General features: G+C 43.6%; 1 protein-coding gene across 1 annotated transcript in view; it reads right to left on the bottom strand.

Annotated features, from left to right (window-relative positions):
- Positions 1-421: 421 nt before the first annotated feature.
- Positions 422-27,272, bottom strand: part of cpsf3 (cleavage and polyadenylation specific factor 3) — a 42,627-nt gene continuing 15,776 nt past the window's right edge. Inside the window, exons 10-18 of the mRNA XM_072498752.1 lie at positions 26,888-27,034; positions 26,246-26,398; positions 24,318-24,426; positions 21,055-21,153; positions 19,800-19,894; positions 15,222-15,309; positions 13,649-13,718; positions 8,650-8,749; positions 422-1,329 (exon numbers count right to left, since the gene is read on the bottom strand). Of these exons, the coding sequence (XP_072354853.1) occupies positions 1,225-1,329; positions 8,650-8,749; positions 13,649-13,718; positions 15,222-15,309; positions 19,800-19,894; positions 21,055-21,153; positions 24,318-24,426; positions 26,246-26,398; positions 26,888-27,034 (966 nt within the window). The 3' untranslated portion in view covers positions 422-1,224. The remainder of the gene's footprint in view (positions 1,330-8,649; positions 8,750-13,648; positions 13,719-15,221; positions 15,310-19,799; positions 19,895-21,054; positions 21,154-24,317; positions 24,427-26,245; positions 26,399-26,887; positions 27,035-27,272) is intronic.

Here is a 27,272-nt window from a genome sequence, read left to right as displayed (position 1 = left end):
TAAATTCTAAAAACTCAAGCCCCGAGCAGGAGCCACTCAACATGCTGCCACCGGAAGTCCTTTATTATAGACGAATTGATTGACATGATTAATTCACAACAAACAATTACCGAGAAGCTAGATGATTTATTTACTTCTAAAAATTCTTGTTGCTATATTTGTGCTTGCAATGAATATGGTACATTCCACTGACATATAATGAACATTAGTCTAATAAGTTTATTTTTGGATGGGGCGGCACGGTGGCGCAGTGGTTAGCACTTCGGCCTACGGCGCTGAGGACCCGAGTTCGATCCCGGTTCTGGGTCACTATCTGTGTGGAGTTTGCACATTCTCCCCACAACCCAAAGACGTGCAGGTTATGTGGATTGGACACACTAAAATTGCTCTTTTATTGTAAAAAATAATTGGATACTCTAAATTGATTTAAAAAAAGTTTATTTCTTGAAAATAATCTTCAATCCTGTCTGAACCAGACTGTATGACAATATAATGCATGTCCAAAGAAATAAAAGTAATAAAAAACATCAGTGTAGAGTTTTACAATCACAAAGTATAGTACACGACAAAAAAGGATCAACTTGTTCAAAATATTTATTTTTGTAGAAACTGGAGTATTTTTTTTAAAACATCTGCTTCCATCTTACTATGCACCCAACAAACATAACAGTTCTAATCATCCAAGGCTGTGCCTTGTTATTCACCATCGCCTTTCATTCAAGACAGACAGCAAAGTGTGTATCTTCAGGAAAATAATGATGTATCACTGCAAAGTCTCTAATAATGGAGCTTTTGTCCTGCAATATCAGCCTAAAGGATGCAATTTGCTAATTTGTTTTCTGTTAAAGAGATACTGGTGCATGTCCAAAAGTTTTCAAGTTGTTCAGGTCTCACACATCCTGACTCAAAACTGTATCGATGTTCCTTCATCGTCGCTTGGTCAAAATCCTGAAACTCCAGACCTCAGTTCTGTGGATCTACCTTCATTGCGAAGGCTGCTGTAGTTCAAGAAGACAGTTCACCAGCTCACTTTCTCAAGAGTAATTAGGGCTAGGCAATAAATTTTGGCCTCGCCAGCGGCGTACTCATCCCATGAATGAATAAAAAATAAATCAAATCATTTGCAGCATTGGGTTTAGCAGAACAAGTGCAGAGGATGTGATTAAAACTCGACATCCTACAATCAGAAAACACAGTTCACATTTACCACGGTTCTTCACAATTTCAAGAGAGTGCTGGGTGTATTGTTTCATAAAGCCGCTGCACTGCGATTTCCACCATTTCTCGAAGTGGTTCATCCTCCACACTGCCCTCTTCACACACAACCATCTGTGGGGAAAGAAATATGAATAGAATTAGAAATACTTTAAAAGAGGTGTGCATGATCAGCTACTTTAAAAATAAAACAACTGTGCTTCATCTTTCTCCAAAACCTTTAAAATGCAAATATAAAATGTATTTCTTCGCCCATGGGTCAATCTGAAAGTGCTTCGATCCATGCTACTTCCTTCAGAGCCCTCACTGATGGATCCTGCAGCTGATTTCACTCGAGAGATTGTTGCTAAGATAGGCTGCCACAGGCGAGGTAAATAAACTTGGGAATCTAGAAAGTTTTTTTAAAATTACAGTCTAGATGGAATACATCACAATTAAAGAATTACGTCTCAACTTAACAAATTGATATAGGTTGGAAGTTAATTTGTTTGTAAATGGTTATTTATTGGGATTTTCAAGTTTTCTTTTTCCAAAAAATCACATCAAACAAAAAAGCAAAAAGCTCAGAAAGATAGCTATAGGTGTCAATGTATAGCAGGTGCAGCACAAAACATTAATCATTACATAATTGGGAACAATCAAGACCGGACATGTTCCTACCACAGATAAGTGATCTGTCTGCACCCAAACAGGATACAGGCAACAGTATAGATTTACATCTCACCCATTGCTACCGAACAAAATGACAGAAGAAGAAAATAATACCCTGAGATCTTCAGTGCTGAGGGGAAATCTACTAACTCTTAGAGCTCAATTTCAATTCTTCTCCAGATCCAGACTGGAACAGATAGCCATCCTACACTTTCCAGCTGTCAAAATAACAAAACTAAAGACAAAGAGAGGACCGGACACAACCAAACCTTAATACTCAGCATAAGGTGTCCCATAGAAATAAAAAGAGAGCAAGAACCTGAACAGCCATAATCACATTGCTCGCTAACCCTAACCCCAGATCAAAGGACAACACAGATCACTGGACCACCGGCACCAGTACCCTGCCCTCAGAGAACACGATATTGTGGGGCCAAGAACTAAAAGGAATATAAACCGGTCCCAATCGTTAAACAGGCAGGAAATCCACTCCAGGAAGGGAGGGCCGTCAGAGCGACCCCCAAACTGGGGGAATGCACTGGGAGTGAGGCCCCCTCCCCACCCCCCCGGAACTGCACGAACCCCCTGGCAACCAGGACCATTCAAAATGTGAATGGATTAGGCCACCCAAAAGCTAAGGTCCGTCTGTATCAGAGTGTCCATGACACTAAAACCACCACAGCCAGCTCTCACAGACACCGATAACCGTCAAAGAGGGAGGCAGACATCAACATCAGGAGAAACAGTCAACTTCCACCTAAAGGAGAGTCCAACAAACCCCAGTCCTCAACAGGATAATACAGTCAAGCTGAAGACGAAAAGGAGCAACCAAAAGTAAAAACAAACTCTGACTATGGGGACCTTCCTTGAATGTAGCGGGAAAGAACAAACATACCACACACACCCACTACCCTTTCCCCATATCTGGTTCTGCTCATCCTCCCTCCAATGATTTATTAGGATAAATAAACTGTGCGTATGTCCCAAAATCAATATTCAGCGTAACATGATAAAACCTTATTAAATCAAGATAAACAACGGTGCCAGACACCACACCTGAAATATTTACTTCCCGGCAAACAGATAAATTGACAACATTAACAACATAATTATCAGGGAGTAAACTCCAGGATAACAACTGAGGAACGAGCCAGTCATCAGGATAAAGACCACTCCAATGGCTCACATAGAAAATAGATATCAAGAATAAAGCAGGATCTGAAACAGAGAGCACTCAGAATCTTCCAAGGATTGCATCGTCCGAACATGAGCCTCATTACCTCCAACATGCTGACTTGTCTCAACCCAGGTGCTCAACTACCTAGACTCCAGCAGAGGGAGGGGGGGGGGGGGAAAGAGAGAAATCACCAGGCCATCTGAGGCGACCCCAACCTCTCTCGATTGACACCAGGACCACACAGAACTAGAGGCTGGAAAGCCAACACAACCCCAGGCGCTTTGGAAACAGGATTAAATGTGCTCCATAGAATGAGCTGCCTGGCCTCTAAATCAACATTCCTGAAACATAGCAGTCAGTTCTCAAACTCAGATGCCACCTCATCAGAGACACCAGGCATCGCCAGGCTCTTCAGGGGTTCCTCCTCATCCTCACCTGAACTCCTCCGGATGGATGACAAGACAAGCAACAGGAACTCAACCGCGCGGAAGCAGGCTTCCATCAGAGACAGTGTGCTCTCTGCTACAGCGCTGAGGGCCCGGGTTCGATACCAGCCCCGGGCCACTGTCTGTGTGGAGTTGCACATTCTCCCCGTGTTTGCGTGGGTCTCACCCCCACAACCCAAAGATGTCCAGGCTAGGTGGATTGGCCACGCTAAATTGCCCCTTAATTGGAAAAAAACCAGAATTGGGTACTTTAAATTTATTTTAAAGACGAACCTCCCGGCGCTCCGCCACCGACACCATAAAGATGTCTCACAATTCTTAAAATTGGGATTTAACGTCCTGCACCGCAGAGCCAAGACCATCGGACAGATAATCTTCATCGCTAGCAGCCATCATCCATTGGTGTGCAGGAAACCTCTCAAAGGCAGCTGTGCCACCAAGGACCAGGCTCCACCCCAGCCACCACAAATCAACGAGGGATTAAAGTATATTGTCTTGACTTAAAAGTGCTGAAACATTGATCAAATAATATAATAATCTTTATTATACAAGGGACTGGTTTAGCACACTGGGCTAAATCGCTGGCTTTTAATGCAGACCAAGGCAGGCCAACAGCACGGTTCAATTCCCGTACCAGCCTCTCCGAACAAGCGGCAGAATGTGGTGACCAGGGGCTTTTCACAGTAACTTCATTTGAAGTCTACTTGTGACAATAAGCGATTTTCATTTCATTTCATTATTATCACAAGTAGGCTTACATTAACACTGCAATGAAGTTACTGCGAAAACCCCCTCGTCGCCAAACTCCGGCACCTATTCGGGTACACTGAGGGAGAATTCAGAATGTCCAATTCACCTAACAAGCATGTCTTTCGGGACTTGTGGGAGGAAACTGGAGCATCTGGAGGAAACCCACGCAGACGAATGTGCAGACTCTGCACAGACAGTGGCCCAAGCGGAAATCAAACCTGGGACCCTGGAATATCGGCACATAGTAAAAGTCATGTAAACCGATACAAAACATAAAAGAGATAGTCAGAAGAATAAAATCAAAGATTGATAGATGAGCAGAGCCAGACCTCGCAAAATCGCAATTGCTCCCACACTCACATCACGTGATTTCCTGGAAGTTAATTTAAGGGCAAATTCTATATTTTAAACAAAAAGGTTCCAAACCAAACAAACGGAGGGTAAAATTATGAAGATCTTGAGTTGACTTTTTATTAATCTTTAACAATCCTTGAAAAATTATTTAAAATGTTTGTGCTAATCAAGCTAATTTGTAACAGCAATGGGGAACAACACATCAATTTACACAGCGCCAAATACTTACAGATCAGGTACATCATGAGCAAAAGGTAGTGTAAAACTCTCCAGCAGTGATCAATAATGTACTTTAATCTCAACCCAGCACAGACAAGATACAACACATCCATTTAATTAAAGCTGCATTATTCACCCAGTAGTCTGTCCTTCTTCCAGCATAGCTGTCCAATTAAATGTGAATTATAGGCAATTTTGTGCTATTGATTTTATGGAAATGATTTTGGAGCGACTGAACTCATTCTACTTAGGACACTCAGTAGGTAGGGAGGAGGCTTTAGTTTATTAGTGCTGGTTTACTTTTTTTGGGGAAATGTTTTTTTATTGAGTTTTCATATTTTATATCCAACAACTTATAAATTATCATAGAATCCCTACAGTGCAGAACAGGCCATTTGGCCCAACAAATCTGCACCAACCCTTTGAATGGGCACGCTACCTAGGTCCAATCCCCCACCCTATCCCCATAATCCCAACTAGGGAAATTTAGCATGGTTAATCCACCTAACCTGCACATCTTTGGACTATGGGAGGAAACCGGAGCGCCCGGAGGAACCCTACGCAGACACGGGAAGAATGTGCAAGCTCCACACAGTCACCAGAGGTCAGAATCAAACCCAGGTCTCTGGTGCTGTGAGGCAGCAGTCCTATCCACTGTGACACCCTGTTGCCATAGACACAATCAAAAAAAAACGCAAAAGCCAAGCGAGCCTCTTCATAACAACAACTGTGGCCGTGACCTCCCTTTAATCAGCACACATATTTTACATTCCCCAATATGGCCGAGACACACATTTACAGGCATTTATATACAATTTGGTTTGGGCCTTAGTTTGCCATCAGCCCCAGTTCCTTGCGGCTTTGTCACCCTACTCGTCCGCACGTTCCTTTATATTTGCCTTCATCCCGCTGCCCCCCCCTCCCTCCCTCCAGAACATGTGGGTGCGGTTGGCCGTGGTTCCCTGGCACCGTTCGTATTTGTCCATCACCTCTGGGAAGAACCTGCTCATTCGAGTTCTGGTTAGGTGCACATTTTACTTAAACACCTGCATATAACTAGAGTGACACAATTACATTAGGTCGGAGTGGTATACAAATAATCATTAAAAATCTAACATTAATCTACTGTCAGATTAAGCTCGAGAAAAGGTAACATGTTAGTTCTCTGGTGCTGTTAAGGGATTGGAAATATGGGAGAGAGGCAATATCTGTAGAATGACAACAAATCCAAAAAGCTGTAACCAGTATCATATAAATAGCCTTGGACAGTTCTAATCTTCTCTTGGATACATCTGTAGGTTTATTATTTTCTGTACATGTAAATTGACAAGATGGTTTATGTTATGTCTTGAGACTGTGTGGTGGAGCCTGTTGCAGTCTTTGGTACATTGAGTTAATAATACCTAAAGTAAATCAAAGAGTGAAGGTTCTGGATGAGATGATGGTCTTTTAGCTGAATTTAAAAGTGAGGCCATTGTGAGGTTAGAAGAAACAGTACGGTGAGAGAAAATGAAAAAGTAGATCAACTGACTATACTGTGCATTCTTCTACAGCAGCATCTTATCTACTCCCAGTGTCAACTCCAAAAATGTCTGTTCACCTAACATAAATAAACCTCCCAAGTGTTTGCTTTTGAGTTCCAAACTCATTGTTGACGTATAGGCACAGTGCTTTGCAATATTAGGAAAAATACATTCCCAACACTATAATACAATCTGTTATTATGCAAAGGAAGTTAGCATCATCAAAGAAAGATGTATTGATAGAGTGTATTTCCCCACTCAGATGTTCAAAGTGCTTTTACAACCAATAAAGTGTAGTTAGTCACTGTTGTAATATGTGGAAACACGGTAGCTAATATGTGTACAGCCAATAGTAATGAGATAATGAACAGATAATCAGATTTGTGTGATATTGGTTAAGAATAAATAATTAAAGAAATAAATTTAGAGTACCCAATTCTGTGTTTTCCAGTTAAGGGGCAATTTAGCGTGGCCAATCCACCTATCCTGCACATCTTTGGGGTGTTGTGGGGGGGGGGGGGGGGGGGGGGACCCGCGCAGACACAGGGAGAATGTGCAAACCCCATACAGACAGTGACCTGGGGCCAGGATCGAACCCGGGTCCTGGCGCCATGAGGCAGCAGTGCTAACCACTGCACCACCGTGCTGCCTCTGTTGAAGGATAAATATTGACCAGGATTCCTTTGCTCTTCTTCAGAAATGCTACAGGATCTTTTTGTGTCCACCTGAGGGAAAGATGAGACCCGGATTTAATGTCTCAACTGAAGAATAGTATTTCTGACTGTGCAGCACTCTCTCGGTACTGCACTGAGATGTCAGCTTAGATAATGTATTTGAGTCTCGAGCAGGACTCGAGCCTATGGCTTTCTGATTTTGGGCGAGAGCACTATCACTTACTCATGGCTGACACCATCGACACCCCATTATTATCCACAAAGAACACATGCCAGACAAATCTCTAGATTTCTTTTCAAAAACATGCTTAAAATTAATGGTCAATACCTTTACAACTGAACGATGATGAGTTCAGAATGGACCACAATTATAAAACAAACATTTTAAAACTCTCAAAAATATTTCCGCAAAACAGACTGATCAAGGCAAGAAATAATATAATAGAAATGCTTCATAAAGACATAATCAACCAAAGGGATTTGACATAAGATTTCTTTGCCCAGCAGCATTGTGGATGTGGACCAAATGTCCAGCAGAGGTTAACGCTTCAATTTACTTATCAGAGTGCATTGTTCTCTGTGCAGACATGATCCAGACTAGCTTCAAAAAAGTCTGGATCCAATGGAGATGTGTTCAGAGGTTTATAATGGGGAGTTAGTGGTAATATCACTGAACTAGTAGTTCAGAGGCCCAGGCTAATGCTTTGGGGACATGGGTTCAAATCACATCTGGAGCTGGTAGATTCGGAATTCAAATTAATAAAAATCTGGAATTGAAAGCCAGTTTCTGTATTGGTGACCATAAAACGATCAATTATAAAAACCCATTCACTAATATGTGGCACTAATTTCCTTTAGGGAAGAAAATCTTTCATCTTTACCTGGTCTGGTGATTCTAAACCCACTGACAAGTCAATCAGTTCAAGGGCAATTCGGGATGGGTAACAAATACCAGTGACGCCTACATCCCAATAAGTGGGATGAAAAGAGCAATACTTGCTTACTTACGCATACAAATCTTTAGAAACGAAAGTAATGTAAAGCACTTTACACTCAATGCATTGTTTTTAAAATAAATTTAGAGTACCAATTATTTTTTTTTCCAATTAAGGGGTAATGTAGCGTGGCCACTTACCCTGCACATCTTTGGGTTGTGGGGGTGAAACCCACGCAGACACGGGGAGAATGTACAAACTCCACACGGACGGTGACCCAGGGCCTGGATTCAAACCTGGGTCCTCAGCGCCGTAGTCCCAGTGCTAACCACTGCGCCACATTCAATGCATTCTTGAAATTTACTAGTTATTCACTATTGCAGTCATCTTGAGCTCTCTGTTGGTCAGCCCTTGACTTAGTGAAGTCAGTTAATTAAGTCAATTCAGATCTTACCCTAGCCCATAAAAACTATCTGAATGCCAGGAATCCCATATATTGTGATTCTAACTCTACACATTTCCCACAGGTGCACAATAGATAAGAATGTCTGCCGCCTCGCCCTCAGGGTTATGTAATCATTGACATGCCAGGACCCATACATAGAAAGGGAGCAGGAAGGTGGGACAAGACTTTGACAAAGTAGTTTCTCCCATCTTGTTCATTAGAAATTGCCTGATCTGGTCAGGAAAGTGGTGAATACTTGCCCGTGTATCCAAAGAAATATTTGCTGCCTTGCCATCAACTGTCACAGAGAGAGTATTGCCGGTGTTAGATTTGGTCACACATTCCTGTCCAAACATATCTCTGAAAGGGAAAAAAAAAAAAAAATCAATTGTGCAGGTCAATAACATTTTCAAAAAGGATGAAGAAAAAAAGATATCATAACTGGGGTGCTTGTTTTGTTCTCAATCATATTTGCACCTATTAAATCGGTCACTGAAGAACATAGAAACCATTGGTAAAACATCAATACTGTTGAACTCAGCAATAATATCTGCAATATTCATTTCTTTCCGTTGGAAAAGGTTTTTCTTTTCCACATTTTTTTTTTGCTCAGTTTTAGGTGATGTGGCATTCGTCAGAAGATGAATGTAATAAGACTGAAGCAGAAAAAACACATCCCTGCCAAAGACAAATCACTACATCATGGCAGGGGGGTGGGTACCGGAGCAATAGGTCAGAAGGTGAAAATATTGAGGGAGAACTAGGGAATAGGGTTCTGAGGAAGAGCAGACAGGGAGATGTTGCTGAAAACAGCGGGTCTGGTGGCCTGAAGTGCATATGTTTTCATGCAAGAAGTATAACATATAAGGCAGATGAACTTAAGAGCTTGGATTAGTACTTGGAACTATGATGTTGTTGCCTTAACAGACCTGGTTGAGGGAAGGACAGGATTGGCAGCTAAACGTTCCAGGATTTTGATGTTTCAGGCGGGATAGAGGGGGATGTAAAAGGGGTGGCGGAGTTGCGCTACTGCTTAGGGAGAATATCACAGCTGTACTACGGGAGGACAACTCAGTGGGCAGCGAGGCTATATGGGTAGAAATCAGGAATAAGAAGGGTGCAGTCACAATGTTGGGGGTTTACTACAGACCTCCCAACAGCCAGCGGGAAATAGAGGAGCAGACAGGTAGACAGATTTTGGAAAGGAGTAAAAGCAACAGGGTTGTTGTAATGGGAGACTTCAACTTCCCCAATATTGACTGGGACTCACTTAGTGCTAGGAGCTTGGAAGGGGCAGAGTTTGTAAGGAGCATCCAGGACGGCTTCTTAAAACAATATGTAGATAGTCCAACTAGGGAAGGGGCTGTACTGGACCTGGTATTGGGGAATGAGCCTGGCCAGGTGGTAGAAGTTTCAGTAGGGGAGCATTTCGGGAACAGTCACCACAATTCAGTAAGTTTTAAAGTGCTGGTGGACAAGGATAAGAGTGGTCCTAAGGTGAATGTGCTAAATTGGGGTAAGGCTAATTATAACAATATTAGGCGGGAACTGAAGGACCTAGATTGGGGGCGGATGTTTGAGGGTAAATCAACATCTGACATGTGGGAGGCTTTCAAATGTCAGTTGAAAGGAATTCAGGACCGGCATGTTCCTGTGAGGAAGAAGGATAAATATGGCAAATTTCAGGAGCTTTGGATAACGAGAGATATTGTAGGCCTCGTCAAAAAGAAAAAGGAGGCATTTGTTAGGGCTAGAAGGCTGGGAACAGACGAAGCCTGTGTAGGATACAAGGAAAGTAGGAAGGAACTTAAGCAAGCAGTCAGGAGGGCTAAAAGGGTCATGAAAAATCATTGACAAATAGGGTTAAGGAAAACCCCAAGGCTTTTTACACGTACATAAAAAGCAAGAGGATAGCCAGGGAAAGGGTTGGTCCACTGAAGGATAGGCAAGGGAATCTATGTGTGGAGCCAGAGGAAATGGTCGAGGTACGAAATGAATACTTTGCATCAGTATTCACCAAAGAGAAGGAATTGGTGGATGTTGAGTCTGGAGAAGGGAGTGTAGATAGCCTGGGTCACGTTGAGATCCAAAAAGACGAGGTGTTGGGCGTCTTGAAAAATATTAAGGTAGATAAGTCCCCAGGGCCTGATGGGATCTACCCCAGAATACTGAAGGAGGCAAGAGAGGAAATTGCTGAGGCCTTGACAGAAATCTTTGGATCCTCACTGTCTTCAGGTGATGTCCCGGAGGACTGGAGAGTAGCCAATGTTGTTCCTTTGTTTAAGAAGGGTAGCAAGGATAATCCAGGGAACTACAGGACGGTGAGCCTAACGTCAGTGGTAGGGAAAATACGGGAGAGAATTCTTCGAGACAGGATCTACTCCCATTTGGAAGCAAATGGACGTATTAGCGAGAGGCAGCGCGGTTTTGTGAAGGGGAGATCATGTCTCACTAACTTGATAGAGTTTTTCGAAGAGGTCACAAAGATGATTGATGCAGGTAGGGCAGTGGATGTTGTCAATATGGACTTCAGTAAGGCCTTTGACAAGGTCGCTCATGGCAGACTGGTAAAAAAGGTGAAGTCACACGGGATCAGGGGTGAGCTGGCAAGATGGATACAGAACTGGCTAGGTCATAGTAGACAGAGAGTAGCAATAGAAAGGTGCTTTTCTCATTGGAGGGCTGTGACTAGTGATGTTCCGCAGGGGTCAGTGCTGGGACCTTTGCTGCTCGTAGTATAAATAAATGATTTGGAGGAAAATGTAACTGATCTGATTAGTAAGTTTGCAGACGACACAAAGGTTGGTGGAATTGCAGATAGCGATGAGGACTGTCAGAGGATACAGCAGGATTTAGATCGTTTGGAGACTTGGGCGGAGAGATGGCAGATGGAGTTTAATGCGGACAAATGTGAGGTAATGCATTTTGGAAGGTCTAATGCAGGTAGGGAATATACAGTGAATGGTAGAACCCTCAAGAGTATGGACAGTCAGAGAGATCATAGAATTTACAGTGCAGAAGGAGGCCATTCGGCCCATCGAGTGTGCACCGGCTCTTGGAAAGAGCACCCGACCCAAGGTCAACACGTCCACCCTATCCCCATAACCCAGTAACCCCACCCAACACTAAGGGCAATTTAGCATGGCCAATCCACCTAACCTGCACATCTTTGGACTGTGGGAGGAAACCGGAGCTCCCGGAGGAAACCCACGCACACACGGGGAGAACGTGCAGACTCCGCACAGACAGTGACCCAAGCCGGAATCGAACCTGGGACCCTGGAGCTGTGAAGCAATTGTGCTATCCACAATGCTACCATGCTAGGTGTACAGGTCCACAGGTCACTGAAAGGGGCAACACAGGTGAAGGTAGTCAAGAAGGCATACGGCATGCTTGCCTTCATTGGCCAGGGCATTGAGTATAAGAATTGGCAAGGCATGTTGCAGCTGTATAGAACCTTAGTTAGGCCACACTTGGGAGTATAATGCTCAATTCTGGTCGCCACATGTAGACAGTTAAAATGCTAACTCCTGATTCAAAATGGCTACCTCCCGATTTAAAATGGCGAACGGCAAAGGCTGATGGGAAAGTCAGCCAACAGGACACAAACGAGCAGCTGCAGGTTGAGTGTGTATTTACCTCTGGAAAGGCCAGACAAGATCGATACCAGCAACCATCAGCATAACAAAACACCAGCCATCTGCATACTAATGAGCAATCCCCAGGAACAATGAGCAACATTTAGACACATAGAGCAGGTCCAGACTCTTTGGCGCTAGCAGAAGCCTACACAAAGGGAGGTGAACGACCACCTCAGGACCGCCCATCGATCAGGGAACCGCTCCAGCATTGGAGAAAATCGAACCAAGTGATTGGGACAAAGTCCAATCACTTGGAACCAGGTACAGGGTCCGCCCCGAAAGGCGGGAAGCCCCTGGGGACTATAAGAATCAAGCCCAAGTTCAAATTGTTCTTCTTGACCGGGTCACTCAGCAACGCGAACCAACCCTTGACAGTGACCGGTTCAGCCGCCGCTGATATCCAGCAAGTCTTACTTCAACGCTCGCTACGAGATAGGCGCTCCTAGCTACCACTCTGTACCAACGTCGAATCCCGCAGGCTCAAAACCCGAACGAAAGGCCATTCGTTTCCCTGACCTGGTGGGCCAGTTCCAAGTTAAGTATTGGCCTCTTAGTCGTAGAAGTAGCTTCGACGTAGAATTTGTACATGAGTAGTGATTACTGTGTTTAATAAATGTGCTTTGATTTAAATCTTACTAAGCGGTGTATTGGATTATTGATCATTACTCGGACTTGAATCACGTGGCGGTATCATAAAGATACCTGGCGACTCAAGAGCAAAGGTGATAAAACAGAGCAATTAAACTAAGGCAAATGTTAGCAACACACACTACCAGAAGGACATGGAGGCTTTAGAGAGGGTGCAGAAGAGATTTACCAGTATGTTGCCTGGTATGGAGGGCATTAGCTATGAGAAGCGGTTGAATAAACTCGGTTTGTTCTCACTGGAACGAAGGAGGTTGAGGGGCGACCTGATAGAGGTCTACAAAATTATAAGGGGCATAGACAGAGTGGATAGCCAGAGGCTTTTTCCCAGGGTAGAGGGGTCAATTACTAGGGGGCATAGGTTTAAGGTGCGAGGAGCAAGGTTTAGAGGAGATGTACAAGGCAAGTTTTTTTACACAGAGGGTAGTGGGTGCCTGGAACTTGCTGTCGGAGGTGGTGGTGGAAGCAGGGACGATAGTGACATCTAAGGGGCATCTTGACAAATACATGAATAGGATGGGAATAGAGGGATACGGACCCAGGAAGTGTAGAAGATTTTAGTTTAGACGGCAGCATGGTCAGGCACAGGCTTGGAGGGCCGAAGGGCCAGTTCCTGTGCTGTACTTTTCTTTGTTCTGCTGCGGGAAGTGGGTGGGAGAGCGGGGGGGGAAAAGAGTGCAGAGCAAAAGTAGTAGTACTTTCCCTAGTACGGAACAATAAAGAACATTCGTCAGCTGCATTGCAAGTCTGGTTTAAAAGTGGCAACGGAAAAATTCCACACAATTTGGAAACTTCTGAACATACTTCCAGGGAAAAAAAGTATGCTGAAAGTATGAGAAAGGGATGAAATTATGTTGAGGAAAAAAAAGCTAATAACAATTTAAATACATGTTGTTTTCTCAGCTACAATAATGGACTAAATTAGGAATAGTTTTTTTAGGCACCAGAATTAAAGCAAAGTGAAGAAACTTACTCAAGCATAATCTCCAGTCTCTTTGCATATGTTTCCTTGTCAAATTTTTTGTTTGTACTTTGTTGCACAACTAGAAAATATGGAAATATTTTAGCATCCAACATTCTATTTATTAAACAAAATAACAATTAAAAAGGGATACATCAGACATACTAACTGTGAATTAATAACTTATTTTTGTTTTATATGGCACATGTAGTTCAATTATAATTAAGAAGCATCTACGATACAGGTTTAAAAAATCCAACACTTTTACCAGGAATCAAGTTTCCAAAAATACACACATCGACTGATACAGCGCTGAGAGGCAGCAATGTTCAATTTTGCAGAAAGGCTTGCTGTGCGTTGCTCTGTTCAATGAGAAAAAAATCTATGTATTTTTTTTCTGTTGCATACTTTAGAATGCAGACACCAGGCTGCTACATGTCTTTTAGTTTGTTGAACTGCCTGCCTAAAACAATACAATACTATGAATGGATCCCTTAAAGGACCCAATCAGAACACAATAAAGCATAATCACCTTACATTTATTGCTGGGGGGAGGAGAGGGAGAGATCGAGAGAGCACAAAAGATTTATCTCCTGGTCTGTTCTGAGACGCACGGGGCGGGATTCTCCGATCGCCGAAATTGCGTTCGTCGATCGGCCAGAGAATCCATTTTTACTCTGGAATCGAGGGCGGTGCTGTTTTTCCCGATGCTCCGCTCCCTCAAAAACAGCATACTCGAGGAGTATGTCACACACCGTCAGGGTGGCTTCAGGAAGTCACCTGAGGCCCTCCCCCGATGGGCCGACTTCCCGGCAGCGTGGGACATGTGTCCTCTCACTTTTCGCAAACCTGGCGTGGCGGCTACGTTGCGGGGGAGCCGTTCCGCTGACAGGTGGGGCTTCGGCGGGAACTGGGGGGACTTGTGGAGGGTGGACCAGGGGTGACGAGGGGAGTTACAGGGGGGCAGTTTTTGGCAGGCCGGGTCCACGTGCGGCCGGTGCCATGTTGTATGGTGCGGCCGTCGCCGTGCGCTTGCGCGCCCACGGACCTGGCCATTCTGCATCTGTATCGGCAGGTAAAGGCTTTACTTGGCGCGGCTGCTAGCCCCCCCACCAGGCGAAGCATCGGTGCGGGAGCGGCGCCAACTTTTTGGTCGTAAGACCAGACGGATCCTGCGGACATAGCTGCAGAGTCGGAGAATTCAGCCCAAGATTTCAGCTAAGTCAGCTATTTGGGGTTCCATAATAGGCCTCAGTAACTAATAATGAAAATATAAATGCACCAGGTTTCCTATCTGTGATTGACATCCAGTGGTCCTGTCGCAAAGTGTGTTTTTGATGTTCAGTGATGATAGGGTCAGATTCAAATTACAATAACATTCATGGTTGAATAACCTGCCAAAGCTCAATTTTCAGGCTCATACATGAAGAATGACCAACTACCTGGGCAAGATAGTTCTCCAGCATTTTTGAACTCATACCCAGCAACAATTAGTGCTTTCAGCAGCAGAGGGGAAAAAATTGGTTAAAAAAGTACAAGACAACATTTGAAGAGGCAAAAATTGAAGCAATGAAAATAGACACACCTTTTTGTGCTTTAGGGTTTGACTGCACTTCCAGAATCACTGTCATCACTGCGTCTGCATACATGTCATTTAATGGATTTGCCACCCACTGTGAAAAATAAATATAAAGTTTGATATAAACAACTTTACTGAAGTATCAAATCCTTTTTATTTCATCATGCTGTGGTTTACTAACTTGACTTTGTCAGTGACAGAGAATCAAATATAGTGGGAAAGTTACATTGAAAAAGACTAGAGGATATTATTCAAAGTTATTGGAAATGAAAATGAACAAAACAGTGCGGTCACCTGAAAAAAATAACAAACGTGGACCTCGATGGTTAACGTGATGATAAAGCACAGCTCCATGATGATTACTGACAAGGGGGTCATACTGACAAATGTTAGCCTGGTTCAACTATAAGTTGATCATCTGTAAGAGTGGATGGGAAGGGTCTATTTACTTTAGCGTAGAGGTCAGTAACTAGGGGACATGGATTTAAAGTGAATGGTAGAAAGATTAAAGGGGAGATGAGAAAAGGGTCTTTCACCAAGAAGGCTGTGGGAGTCTGGAACTCACTGCCTTGGAAGGGTAGAGGCAGAAACCCTCAACTAATTTAAAAGATGTTGGATATTCACCTCAAGTGCCATAACTTGCAGAGCTACGGCCGAAATTCTGAAAGAAAGATTAAGCCGGGGTGGCTTGTTTTTCAGCTAAGTGGCCTCTTTCCGTGCCATTAACATCTTATGATTTTAAGTCAGAAAGTTTGGGTTTCCAGATTGACGACACAATTTAGGCTCACATCTCAATAGTGGACTGAGGAATTCCATATTACCAGAAGTACTTTGCTTTGGGCAAGATTGTAAAACTTAGGTACTTTCTGCCTGCTGAGGTGGATGTCAAAGACCCAACTTAACCATTTGATAAAGAACAGGGATGTTCTATCACTTCTTGGTCAACACCATCAAAATAGATTAATTGATTATTTATCTCAGTTATTTGTGGAACCTTGCTTTGTGCAATTCTGCTGCCACATTTACCTACACTACACTTCAAAAATAATGTATGTGTGAAATGCTTTGGGATATTGCAATGGTATGAAAGGCTCTACACCATTTTTCTTTCTTCCATGGTTAAAAACCATCCCTGGTTTAGTTAGTAGCACTCTGGCCTCTCTGTCACAAGGTTCCAGGTTCAAGTTCCAATGCAGGTCTTATGCACAAAAAGCAAACTGAGGAACTGCTACAATGTCAGAAGGTGCCGTATCCCGGATGGTACGTTAAACTGAACCCTGTCTGACTTTTCACGTGGATGTAAAAGATTCCATGGCACAATTTTGAAGATCAAGGGGTTACCCCCGTGTCCTGGCTAATATTTATCGCTCAATCACGGTCACAAAAAACAGATTATCTGGTTTGTTGGGATTTTCTGTGAGCATTGGCTGCTGCTTTTCCTACATTATACTACATTACTGCACAATGTTCAACACCATTCATGATTCCTCCCATTCATGATTCCTCAGGCAACTGACGCAGTCCATATTCAAATGCAGCAAGACCTGGACAATATCCAGACTTGGGCTGACAAGTGGCAAGAAGCATTCACGCCACATAATCTCAATCAAGAGAGAATTTAACCATCATCCCTTAACAGTCAATGGCATCACCATCGCTGAATCCTCCAGTATCAACATCCTGAGGGCTACCTTTGACCACAAACTGTACTGGACTAGCCATATAAACACTGCGGGTACGAGAGCAGGTCAAAGGCTAGGAATCCTGCGGCAAAGTAACTTGCCTCCAGACTCCACCACCTACAAGGCACAAGTCAGGATTATGATGGAATACTCTTTACTTGCATGGATGAGTGCATCTCCAACAACAAGAAGCTCAACACCAAGGGAGTTGGAGGTGTGGGGGAATAGAGGAAGTGGGGGGATGCAGGCATGGGGGGGGGGGGGGGGGGAATAGAGGAAGTGTGGGGCTGGGGGGGGAGGCAAGGGGATAAGAGGGCTGGGGGGGTGGTGGGGGAATAGAAGGTGGGGAGTGGCGGGGGGATAGAGGGAGTGGGGAGAATAGAGTGAGTGTGGGAGTGGTGGGAGTAGAGGGAGTGGGGTGGTGGGGGAATGGAGGGATGGGGGTATGGAGAGGGTGGAGGAATAGATGGAGAGGGGGGGGGTGGGAGAGAGAATAGAGGGGGTGGCAGGGGGAAAAAAGATGCTTGACACCATCCAGGACGAAGCAACCTGCTTGATTGGCATCCCTTCCACAAACATTCAATCCTGCCACCACCGATAAGCACAAGCAGCAGTGTACACCCTGTATAAGGTGCACTGCAACAACTCACAAAGGCACCTTAGGTAGTACCTTCCAAACCCACGAGCATCAAGAAGGACAAGGGCAAACCACAACCTGGAGGCTCCCCTCCAGGTTAGTTACAACTTACTGAAGATAAGCATGCAGGTGCAGCATGCGGCAAAGAAGGCAAATCGTATGCTCGTCATCATTGCGAGAGGATTAGAGTACAGGAGCAGGGATGTCTTGCTGCAATTATACAGGGCTTTAGTGAGGCCACACCTGGAATATTGTGTGCAGTTTTGGTCACCTTATCCAAGGGAGGTTGTTCTAGTTATAGAGGGAGTGCAGCAAAGGTTTACCAGACTGATTCCTGGGATGGCAGGACTGACGTACAAGGAGAGATTGAATCGGTTAGGATTGTATTTGCTGGAGTTCAGAAGAATGGGGGGGGGGGGGGGGGGGGGGGGGGGGAGGAACTCATAGGAACCTATAAAATTATGACAGTATTGGACAGGAAGGATGTTCCTGATGGGGGGTGTGTCCGGAACCAGGGGTCACAGTCTGAGAATAAGGGGTAGACCATTTAGGACAGCGATGAGGAGAAACATCTTCTCCCAGAGAGTGGTCAGCCTGTGGAATTCGTTACCACAGGAAGTAGTTGAGTCCAAAACAATGTATGGTTTCAAGAAGCCGTTAGATATAGCACTTAGGGCGAAGGTGATCAAAGGATACAAGGGAAAGCGGGATTAGGCAATTGAGTTGGATGATCAGAATGAATGGCGGAGCGGGTGTGAAGGGCCAAATGGCCTCCTCCTGCTCCTATTTTTTCTATGCTTCTATGTCACCCTGACTTGGAAATATATTGCCGTTCCTTCATTGTCGCTGGGACAAAATCCTGGAACTCCCTCCCTAACACCTCAGGGACTGCAGCCGTTCAAGAAGGCAAATCACCACCGCCTTCTAAAAGGAAACTAGGGATGGACAATGAATGCTGGCCTAACCAGCGACACCCAAATCCTGTAAAAGAATTTGAAAAAATAATAGCAAATATGCTTCAAAAGTACTTAATTGGATGGATGTAAAGTGCTTTGAAACAGCTGGTGGTCATGAAGAACACTATATAACCCCCGGGAAATGCCTTTAGATATATGCAGGTGAGGGCTTTTGTGAGGCGACAGGTGAGGGAATTCCCGTTGCTCCCGGCACAAGAAGTTCAAGATAGGGTGATCTCGGGTGTATGGGTCGGGGAGGGCAAGGTGTCAGAAATACACCAGGAGTTGAAAGAAGATGGGAAAGCGCTGGTAGGAGAGTTGAAGGGTAAATGGGAGGAGGAGCTGGGGGAGGAGATAGAGGAAGGTCTGTGGGCTGATGCCCTAGGTAGGGTTAATTCCTCCTCCTTGTGTGCCAGGCTCAGCCTGATACAATTTAAGGTGGTCCAGAGCGCACTTGACGGGGGCGAGGTTGAGTAGGTTCTTTGGGGTAGAGGACAGATGTGGAAGGTGCTCAGGGAGCCCGGCGAACCATGTCCATATGTTTTGGTCATGCCCGGCACTGGAGGGGTTCTGGAGAGGAGTGGCGGGAGCAATATCTCAGGTGGTGAAAGTCCGGGTCAAGCCAAGCTGGGGGCTAGCAATATTTGGAGTAGTGGACGAACCGGGAGTGCAGGAGGCGAAAGAGGTCGGCATTCTGGCCTTTGCGTCCCTAGTAGCCCGGCGAAGGATCTTGCTAATGTGGAAGGAGGCGAAGCCCCCCAGCCTGGAGGCCTGGATAAATGATATGGCTGGGTTAATAAAGTTGGAGAGGATTAAGTTTGCCTTGAGAGGGTCTGCGCAGGGGTTCTACAGGCGGTGGCAACCGTTCCTAGACTATCTCGCGGAGCGTTAGAGGAAAGTCGGTCAGCAGCAGCAGCAACCTCGGGGGGGGGGGGGGGGGGGGGGGGGGGGGCGTCCTTGGGGGGGGGGGGGGGGGGAGAAAGGGGGGGACTGTCTGGGAGGGTGGATGAGCAAGAGATAACATGAAGGGTTGGGGAAACTGGCACGTACGGGTGAGGGCCAGTGCACAAAGCTGTGTAAATATATCATTTTGCCATGTATATATCTTGCTCTGCGCGATTTCTTGTTTTTTTTTGTTACGGGGGGGGGGGGGTTATTCTTTGTAAGGGAGAAAAATTGTGTTCAAAAACTTTAATAAATATATATATTTTTTAAAAATGAAGAACGCTATATAAATAAGTTTGTTCTTATTTTTTTTTTTAATTATTTGAAACCGGAAAAAAGAAATATTGGAAAAAAATTCATTCACCTCTAACACAACCATGCTTGGCTCCTGAATCACTGTGATAGCTTTGAAGACTCTCAGTGCTGGCTTTTCTTGAACTTCTACTTCTTCAACATCATCTGAAAGATAAAATGTTATTCAATTAGAATGCTTACAATTCTTCTTTCAAAGGCAACGGAAGAACTATCTTTGAATACATACAGCAGTTAGAATTCTAAAGTACAGTAAATTAATATTTTCTGAACATCTGATTTGTTCAACCGAGTTCCACCAAAATACAATAACACGAATCATCCCTGATCCCCGACAGAAACAATAGTCCTTGAATTTAAGATGTTTCCTTCCTTATTGACGGAGTACTTAAAATGCACTGTCTCTTATGGTGGTGAGGCATGTGGTGCCGAATATCCCATTTAGTTGTCTATTTGTGTTGAAGTAATTACCTAAGGGGGGGGAACGGGACGGTTTAGCTCAGTGGGCTGGACAGCTGATTCGTGATGCAAAGTGAGGCTGAGGTTATTCAGGACCATCTTCTCAACCTTGTTCCTCGCCTGAGGTGTGGTGATCCTCCGGTTAAATCCCTCAAAGTGAAAAGAGCTACAACTAACTGCAGCAGTTCTTATCCAGGGCAACAAAAATCAAGTGAAAGCAGGTTCCTGCCTTTAATTGCAACCCAGTGATCTGTTGGGGAAGTGTACATAGAACCATAGAATTATTACAGTGCAGGAGGCCATTTGGCCCATAGAGTCTGCAACAACCCTCTGAAGGAGCACCCTACCTAGGCCCCCCCCCCCCCCACTATCCCCATTACCCCACCTAACTTGCACCAAGGGGTAACTAAGAGGCAATTTATCATGGCCAATCCACCTAACCTGCACATCTTTGGATTGTGGGAGGAAACCGGAGCACCGGGGGAAATCCACACAGACACGGGGGAAAGTGGAAACTCCACAGGCAGTCTCCGGATGGCCCCTCTGGTGTGGTGAGGCAGCAGTGCTAACCCCCCGCCCATGTGAATGCTCTGTGTAATTATGCATGCCACCTACAAGTAATTTTTCGAACAATGGAAGTGAAAAAGCCAGAATGCAAATCCAAATAATCCTAGACACATCAAGCTTATCGGCAGTATCCCCCCCAACTGAATGATTTGCTGATATTCGCTGTACTTTTGTGAAAAAGCGTTGATAATGCAAGGTAATGGAACGTCATCAATGGTCAGAAGTTAGCAGCTTTGGGGCAGTGGAGGGGGAACAAGAAATGAGCAAAGTTATATACAAACCTGCAAGTGTTTGGAGGTGTTGTGCCAAGAGCATGAAAGATCCGGAGTACTGAATGGCCTGGGTCTGTGTCACTGTGCTCATTGCTAGGTCAGTGTAATCTGTAAAAAAGGGAAAGAGGACAGTTTATCTTTTGAGCTAGTATACTTCAGACATATATAGAACATAGAACGATACAGCGCAGTACAGGCCCTTCGGCCCACGATGTTGCACCGAAACAAAAGCCATCTAACCTACACTATGCCCTTATCATCCATATGTTTATCCAATAAACTTTTAAATGCCCTCAATGTTGGCGAATTCACTACTGTTGCAGGTAGGGCATTCCACGGCCTCACTACTCTCTGCGTAAAGAACCTACCTCTGACCTCTGTCCTATATCTATTACCCCTCAGTTTAAAGCTATGTCCCCTCGTGCCAGCCATTTCCATCCGCGGGAGAAGGCTCTCACTGTCCACCCTATCTAACCCCCTGTATATATATATATATTTTAGAATTACAGAAGGATCAACTATATAATGCTAGAAACAATTTGTTTTCAGAACCAGTCTCATTTTAGAGTTTGAAACAAATTTGAATCTAATTACTTTGCTAGTTCAAAGCAGTGCTGATCCCAGGAAATAAATGGGACCAATTCCATTCCTGCTGCCCTGTTTCCCATGCCTTCCTATCCATTGTTCTTCAATGCAGCCTGCAGTCTGAGTGGCACGATCTAATGCATTTCATTAGGGTGTTGAACCCATATACAAAGAATAAGGCTAAATGGATGTTTTCAGATTAGTGATTTGCGAATAGTGGTGTACAACGGGAATCTGTACTCAGATCTCTTCGGTTTTCCATTTAAAAAAAAATGTTTTCCTCAGGGCATGGGAGACCAGCAATCCCCTAGTTACCCAGAGAGTTTTTTTTTTGGGGGGGGGGGGGTGGTCCCAACTAGAGTACGAGTGGAATCACATAGAGGTCAGGCTGGGTAGATTGACGGTTCCCTTGCTCGAAACCAACATTATGCATTTGGGATGTGATAAAAATGAAATATATTGATGCAACTTAACTTGTGCAACATCACAATTCTCAGCGTTGTCCGTTAATTTCTAATAAAGTGGCACATTAAAAAAATTATTTTCAGAGTGGACTGTTTCGGTTTGTGGTATCCAGATTTCCCTAAAGCGACTGTCAGGTAGCAAGTTTTGAATAAATGGAATAAGATGTGGTCAAACTACTGGATTAAAACAGGTTTGAATTGTGAAAAATAGTGGTCTCATCATTGACTGAGTCTCAGCCAGGAGCTGGTTGCATTGTAATAATAGTAATAATAATAATCTTTATTGTCACAGGTAGGCTTACATTTACACTACAATGAAGTTACTGTGAAAAACCCCTAGTCGCCACATTCCGGCACCTGTTCGGATGCACCGAGGGAAAATTCAGAATGTCCAAATTACCTAACAGCACGTCTTTCGGGACTTGTGGGAGGAAATCGGAGTGCCAGGAGAAAATTCACACAGACATGGGGAGAACGTGCAGATTCCGCACAGAGTGATCCAAGCCAGGAATCGAATTTGGTGCCCTGGCGCTGTGAAGCAACAGTACTAACCATGGTGTTATATTCACAGATTTATCAAGTCATTCAACTATTTCTAGAAAAGGTGGGACAAAGTTACATCTTACATCAATGTTTTTCTCCCTTTTCCCTTTCTTAAATCCAAAAATCATAGAAAAAAAATTATAGGATAGTCATAGTGCAGAAAAAAGCCATTTGGCCCATCCAGTCCATGCTGGGTCCCTGAAAGTGCAAATTAGCTAGTCCCACTCCCCTGCCCTTTCCCTGTTGCTTTGCAAATTTTTCCTCTCGGCTGCTTATCCAATTCCCTTTTGAAGGACACAACTGATCCTGCCTCCACCACCTTTTCAGGTGGTACCTTCTAGGTCCTAACTGCTTGCCTCATAGAAAACCATTCCCTCATGTTAACATTGACTCCTTTGCCATTCACCTTAAATAGTTGTCCTCCGGTTTTCTGCTCTTCCGCCTAAATGGGAACAGTTTATTTTGATCTACTCTGTCTGCAGCCCTCATGCTTTTTTATATTCATTTCCAGGATGTGGGTGTCGCTGGTTAGGCCAGCATTTATTGCCCATCCCTAGTTGCCCTTCAGAAGGTGGTCATGAGTTGTCTTCGAGAACTGCTGCAGTCCTGGAGGTGTAGATACACACACTGTGCTGTTGGGGAGGGAGTTCCAGGATGTTGCCCTAGCAACAGTGAAAGAACAGCGATATATTTCCAAGTCAGGGTGGTGAGTGACTTGGAGGGGAACCTCCAGGTGATGGTGTTCCCAGGTATCTGCTGTTCTTGCCCTTCTAGATGGTAGTGGTCGTGGGTTTGGAAGGTGCTGTCTAAGGAGCCTTGGTGAGTTACTGCGGTGCATCTTGCAGATGGTACAAACGGCTGCCATTGTTCATTGGTGGTGGAGGGTTTGAATATTTGTGGAAGGGGGAGAAATCAAGTGGCTGCTTTGTCCTGGATGGTGTCGAGTTTCTTGAGTATTGTTAGAGCTGCACTCATCCAGGCAAGTGGAGAGTATTCCATTACACTTCTGACTTACGTCTTGTCGATGGTGGACAGTCTTGAGGAGTCAGGAGGAGAGTTACTCACCATAGGATTTCTAGCCTTTCACCTACCCTGGTAGCCACTGTATTAATATGGCTAGCCCAGTTCAGTTTCTGATCAATGGTAACCCGCAGGATGTTGATTGTGGGGGATTCAGCGATGGTAATGCCATTGAATGTCAAGGGGCAGTGGTTAGACCCCGTCTTATAGAAGATGGTCATTTCGTGGCACTTGTGTGGCGCAAATGTAACTTGTCACTTGTCAGCTTTAGCCTGGACATTTTCCAGGTCTTGCTGCATTTGGACATGGACTGCTTCATTTTCTGAGGAGTCACGAATGGTGCTAAACATTGTGCAGCCATCCGCAAACATCCCCACTTCTGACCTTATGGTGGAAGGCAGGTCTTTGATGAAGCAGCAGAAGATGGTTGGGCGACTTAAGGCAGTGTGCCCTGAGGGTCTTAGCAGTTTGAACACCTATGAAATCTCCTCTCAATTTTCTCTGCTCTGAGAAGAAATGAAAAACACTCCAGCTTCTCTAATCTATGCACATTTCTTGGAACTATGTTTATAAACCTATTCTGTACCCTCTCAAAACCTTTCACATATTTCCTGAATATACTAGTGAAGAGGGAAATATGTAGAAAATACATTTACTTACTGGATAGGTCAGATGGAATAAGTATGTGATAGTTGAAGTTTCTTTTTACAAGTATTCCTGAAATCCTTTGACCTTGATCAGCCTTTTTATCTGCCAAGCAGCCCATCACCTGACAAAAACATTTAAATAATCAAGCTTAAAATCTGATTTTTTTTTTTAAAAACGTAACCCGACTTAAATAGTCAAAAGGATGCAACTCCCCATAACTGCCAGCCTTTCAAAGACATCAGTCAACTACTAAATACTCTGAACACCAGCAAATATAGAACTGAGATATTCTGCAAGAGAATGATGGAGAGAAATCTGCAACAATTTAACAAAGTAAACAGAAATTGTATGATTACAGAAATTTACAAAGATAATTAAGAGCCATATGATATTCAAGGGAAAGGACTCCACAAGTCAGTTTTACCGGTTCTGCAATGATTTTTCATTTGCTGGTACCATCTCTGCTTAATTTTATAAATATTACTTGAAACCAGTTTATATTTATCTACAAATGAATTTTTATCCAGTGAGTTTAAGTTTGATATGCTGCATATTATTCTGAATACTTGTTATCTGCTAAAAGTACATACAGCTAAAAGTATTCTAAACCATCTAATATGAAATGTATAGCCGGCTATACTTCTCAATTCGTTTGAATATGGAATTGAGGCACAGAAGAGATTGTGCATGCCCACTCTGCTGGTTAGGGAAGGTTGTCTTCCGCTGTTCACATTATTCTGGCCTTCGTAACTCTCCTGAGCAATAACATTTTACAATCCAAGTGCAAATTAAAAATGTGATTTAGATAGAAATTAACAAATCTAAAAATCAAAACTCCCCACACTGCACTCCATAAGATACAGAATCACTGAATGATGAGAAATGCATAATTCAAAAGGTCAAATTAAAGCAACAAGTTAAAAATAAAAACTGGACAAGTTATTCCCCTAGTGAATTCAATTCAATTGGAAATGTCAGTGTTTCTGGAGAGATAATACTTAGTGGTTACAAGGCTGTACGCACAACTTGAGAAGAGTTAGGAATTTTAAAAATCAACTAATGCACAAAGTTATTGTTATTGTAAGTCCTTGTTATTTTCTGGGTGCCTGTAATAAAATGTGTTTTAAAAACGCTTTCTCGTCTGATCTGGCTAGATTATAATACTCATAAATCAATGATACACTGGTTTGGTTAAATACGAAGCACCAGAATATCCATGCAGGCATATAAATGTGACATCATGCATTACACATGGCTCTGCAGGTACATTCTCTTCCAATTTTCTAAGAACATGTATTCATGGCAAATTTCACTCAGTAGTATACAGTATTCAATTCAGTAAAAAAACAACCAGCATCCACAGAAAGGTTTATTGGACTTTAGCAGTAGTTTCAATACACATGGAGACGTGTCAAATTCTGATATGCAGCACTACTCCAGCATCTAATTAATTGGTTTCAGGAGTGCAAATGAGCTCTTATATTAAAATATTCACATCAAATTTATGGACCCACTAACATGAAGCTGGTGCCAAAATCTCAATAACAGTAAGCATTAACAGGATAAGCAATTCCAGGTGTTGCTGCTTCAGCTAACCAAAGCACTTTTGAAATTATCTCGGAATTTGATATTTATTAAAATGCCCAAAGCCACCTTGATTGCATCAGTGAACTGATCCTGCAAGCAGGTGGGTCATGCAGACCAGAAATCCCCCAGGTTCAATCTTGGTCAATGCTAAAATTGCTCTCGTACTCATTTCAAAGAAGTAAGAAAGGGGGCCTAATAACTAATTAAGACATAATTGAAGTCAATAGTTGCAAGAGGAGAAAGCAAGAGGAAATTGGCAGAAACGTTAGAACACACACACACAAAAAAAAATGGTCTAGATTGGTGCGACTGGACAGATATCATTCTCATTAGAAAAAAAAATGAAATCCTACTTTAGCCAGTTTTTCACCTCTGAAGTACAACGCCACGGCTTCTGTGTTGCGTGGGTTGTGGACTTCAATATGAACTTCATCATTGTCTTCATATTCTCGGATAAGTGCCGCCTTCAGTCTGGCCATTTCATTCTGTTCACCATGGACAAGCAACTACAAAGAAATTCCAAATGTAATCAATGTGCAGCATCTTACAACAATAAACACACAGCATATTTTCTAATTTCTAAGATTAAACACGAATACCTATCTCTTATTTAGAAAAATAAGACAATGTAACGCGCAATTCTAATGTGATAAGTTCCCACTCTAGGCATCCTTTGCAGGAAGGCAGCAGAAACTGAATACCTGGCTCAAGTGCAAGAGAACAAAATCAACGATGATTTTTGACCCCGAATGTGTGGGTGTCAGGTCAGTGAAGCACAGATCCTCTGTCCCGCTGGCCAAACCTCCCAAGCCCACAAACAATTAGCTTTCTGGACTCATACCATGAAGTCAGGCCAACTGGATGACAGCAACAATGCCTTCAATTGTAGAAATGTACTCTCGTCAAGAGAGACAAGGGGAAAAGAAGGAGAAATGTAGGGCATGGGTTGCAAGATCTACAAAATAAAAACGGAATAACTGCAGTTCGCTACTAACCACATGTGGTGGCTTTAACGCACGAATGAATTCACTGGTTTGTTGATAATCTGTATGTGCAGAGAATGAGATGTAATCTACAGACATCTTCAATGGCAACTTCTGTCCAGACATGGTAGTTACCTCCTCAGGTTCTGACATAATATGCTGCAATTTAAGAAACAGAAATATTAATAATACATCAATCTTGCCGAGTAATCGTTGAAAAAGCACAAACTTTGCATTACTGTCCATATTTACACAAAAAAAAGTTCAGCACCTCCTGTGCTTCTTTACTGTGACAAGTAGATGTTTCCGCAAAAAACACACAATCTTTTAAAAATAAAAACTCACTTAGTTTACAAAGTAATCAAAAATGATGTATTTGCCCGTGTATGTACGCATC

Source organism: Scyliorhinus torazame, chromosome 4, assembly GCF_047496885.1.
Source record: "Scyliorhinus torazame isolate Kashiwa2021f chromosome 4, sScyTor2.1, whole genome shotgun sequence".
NCBI classification, from domain to species: domain Eukaryota; kingdom Metazoa; phylum Chordata; class Chondrichthyes; order Carcharhiniformes; family Scyliorhinidae; genus Scyliorhinus; species Scyliorhinus torazame.
This window is presented reverse-complemented; position numbering and strand designations above follow the sequence as displayed.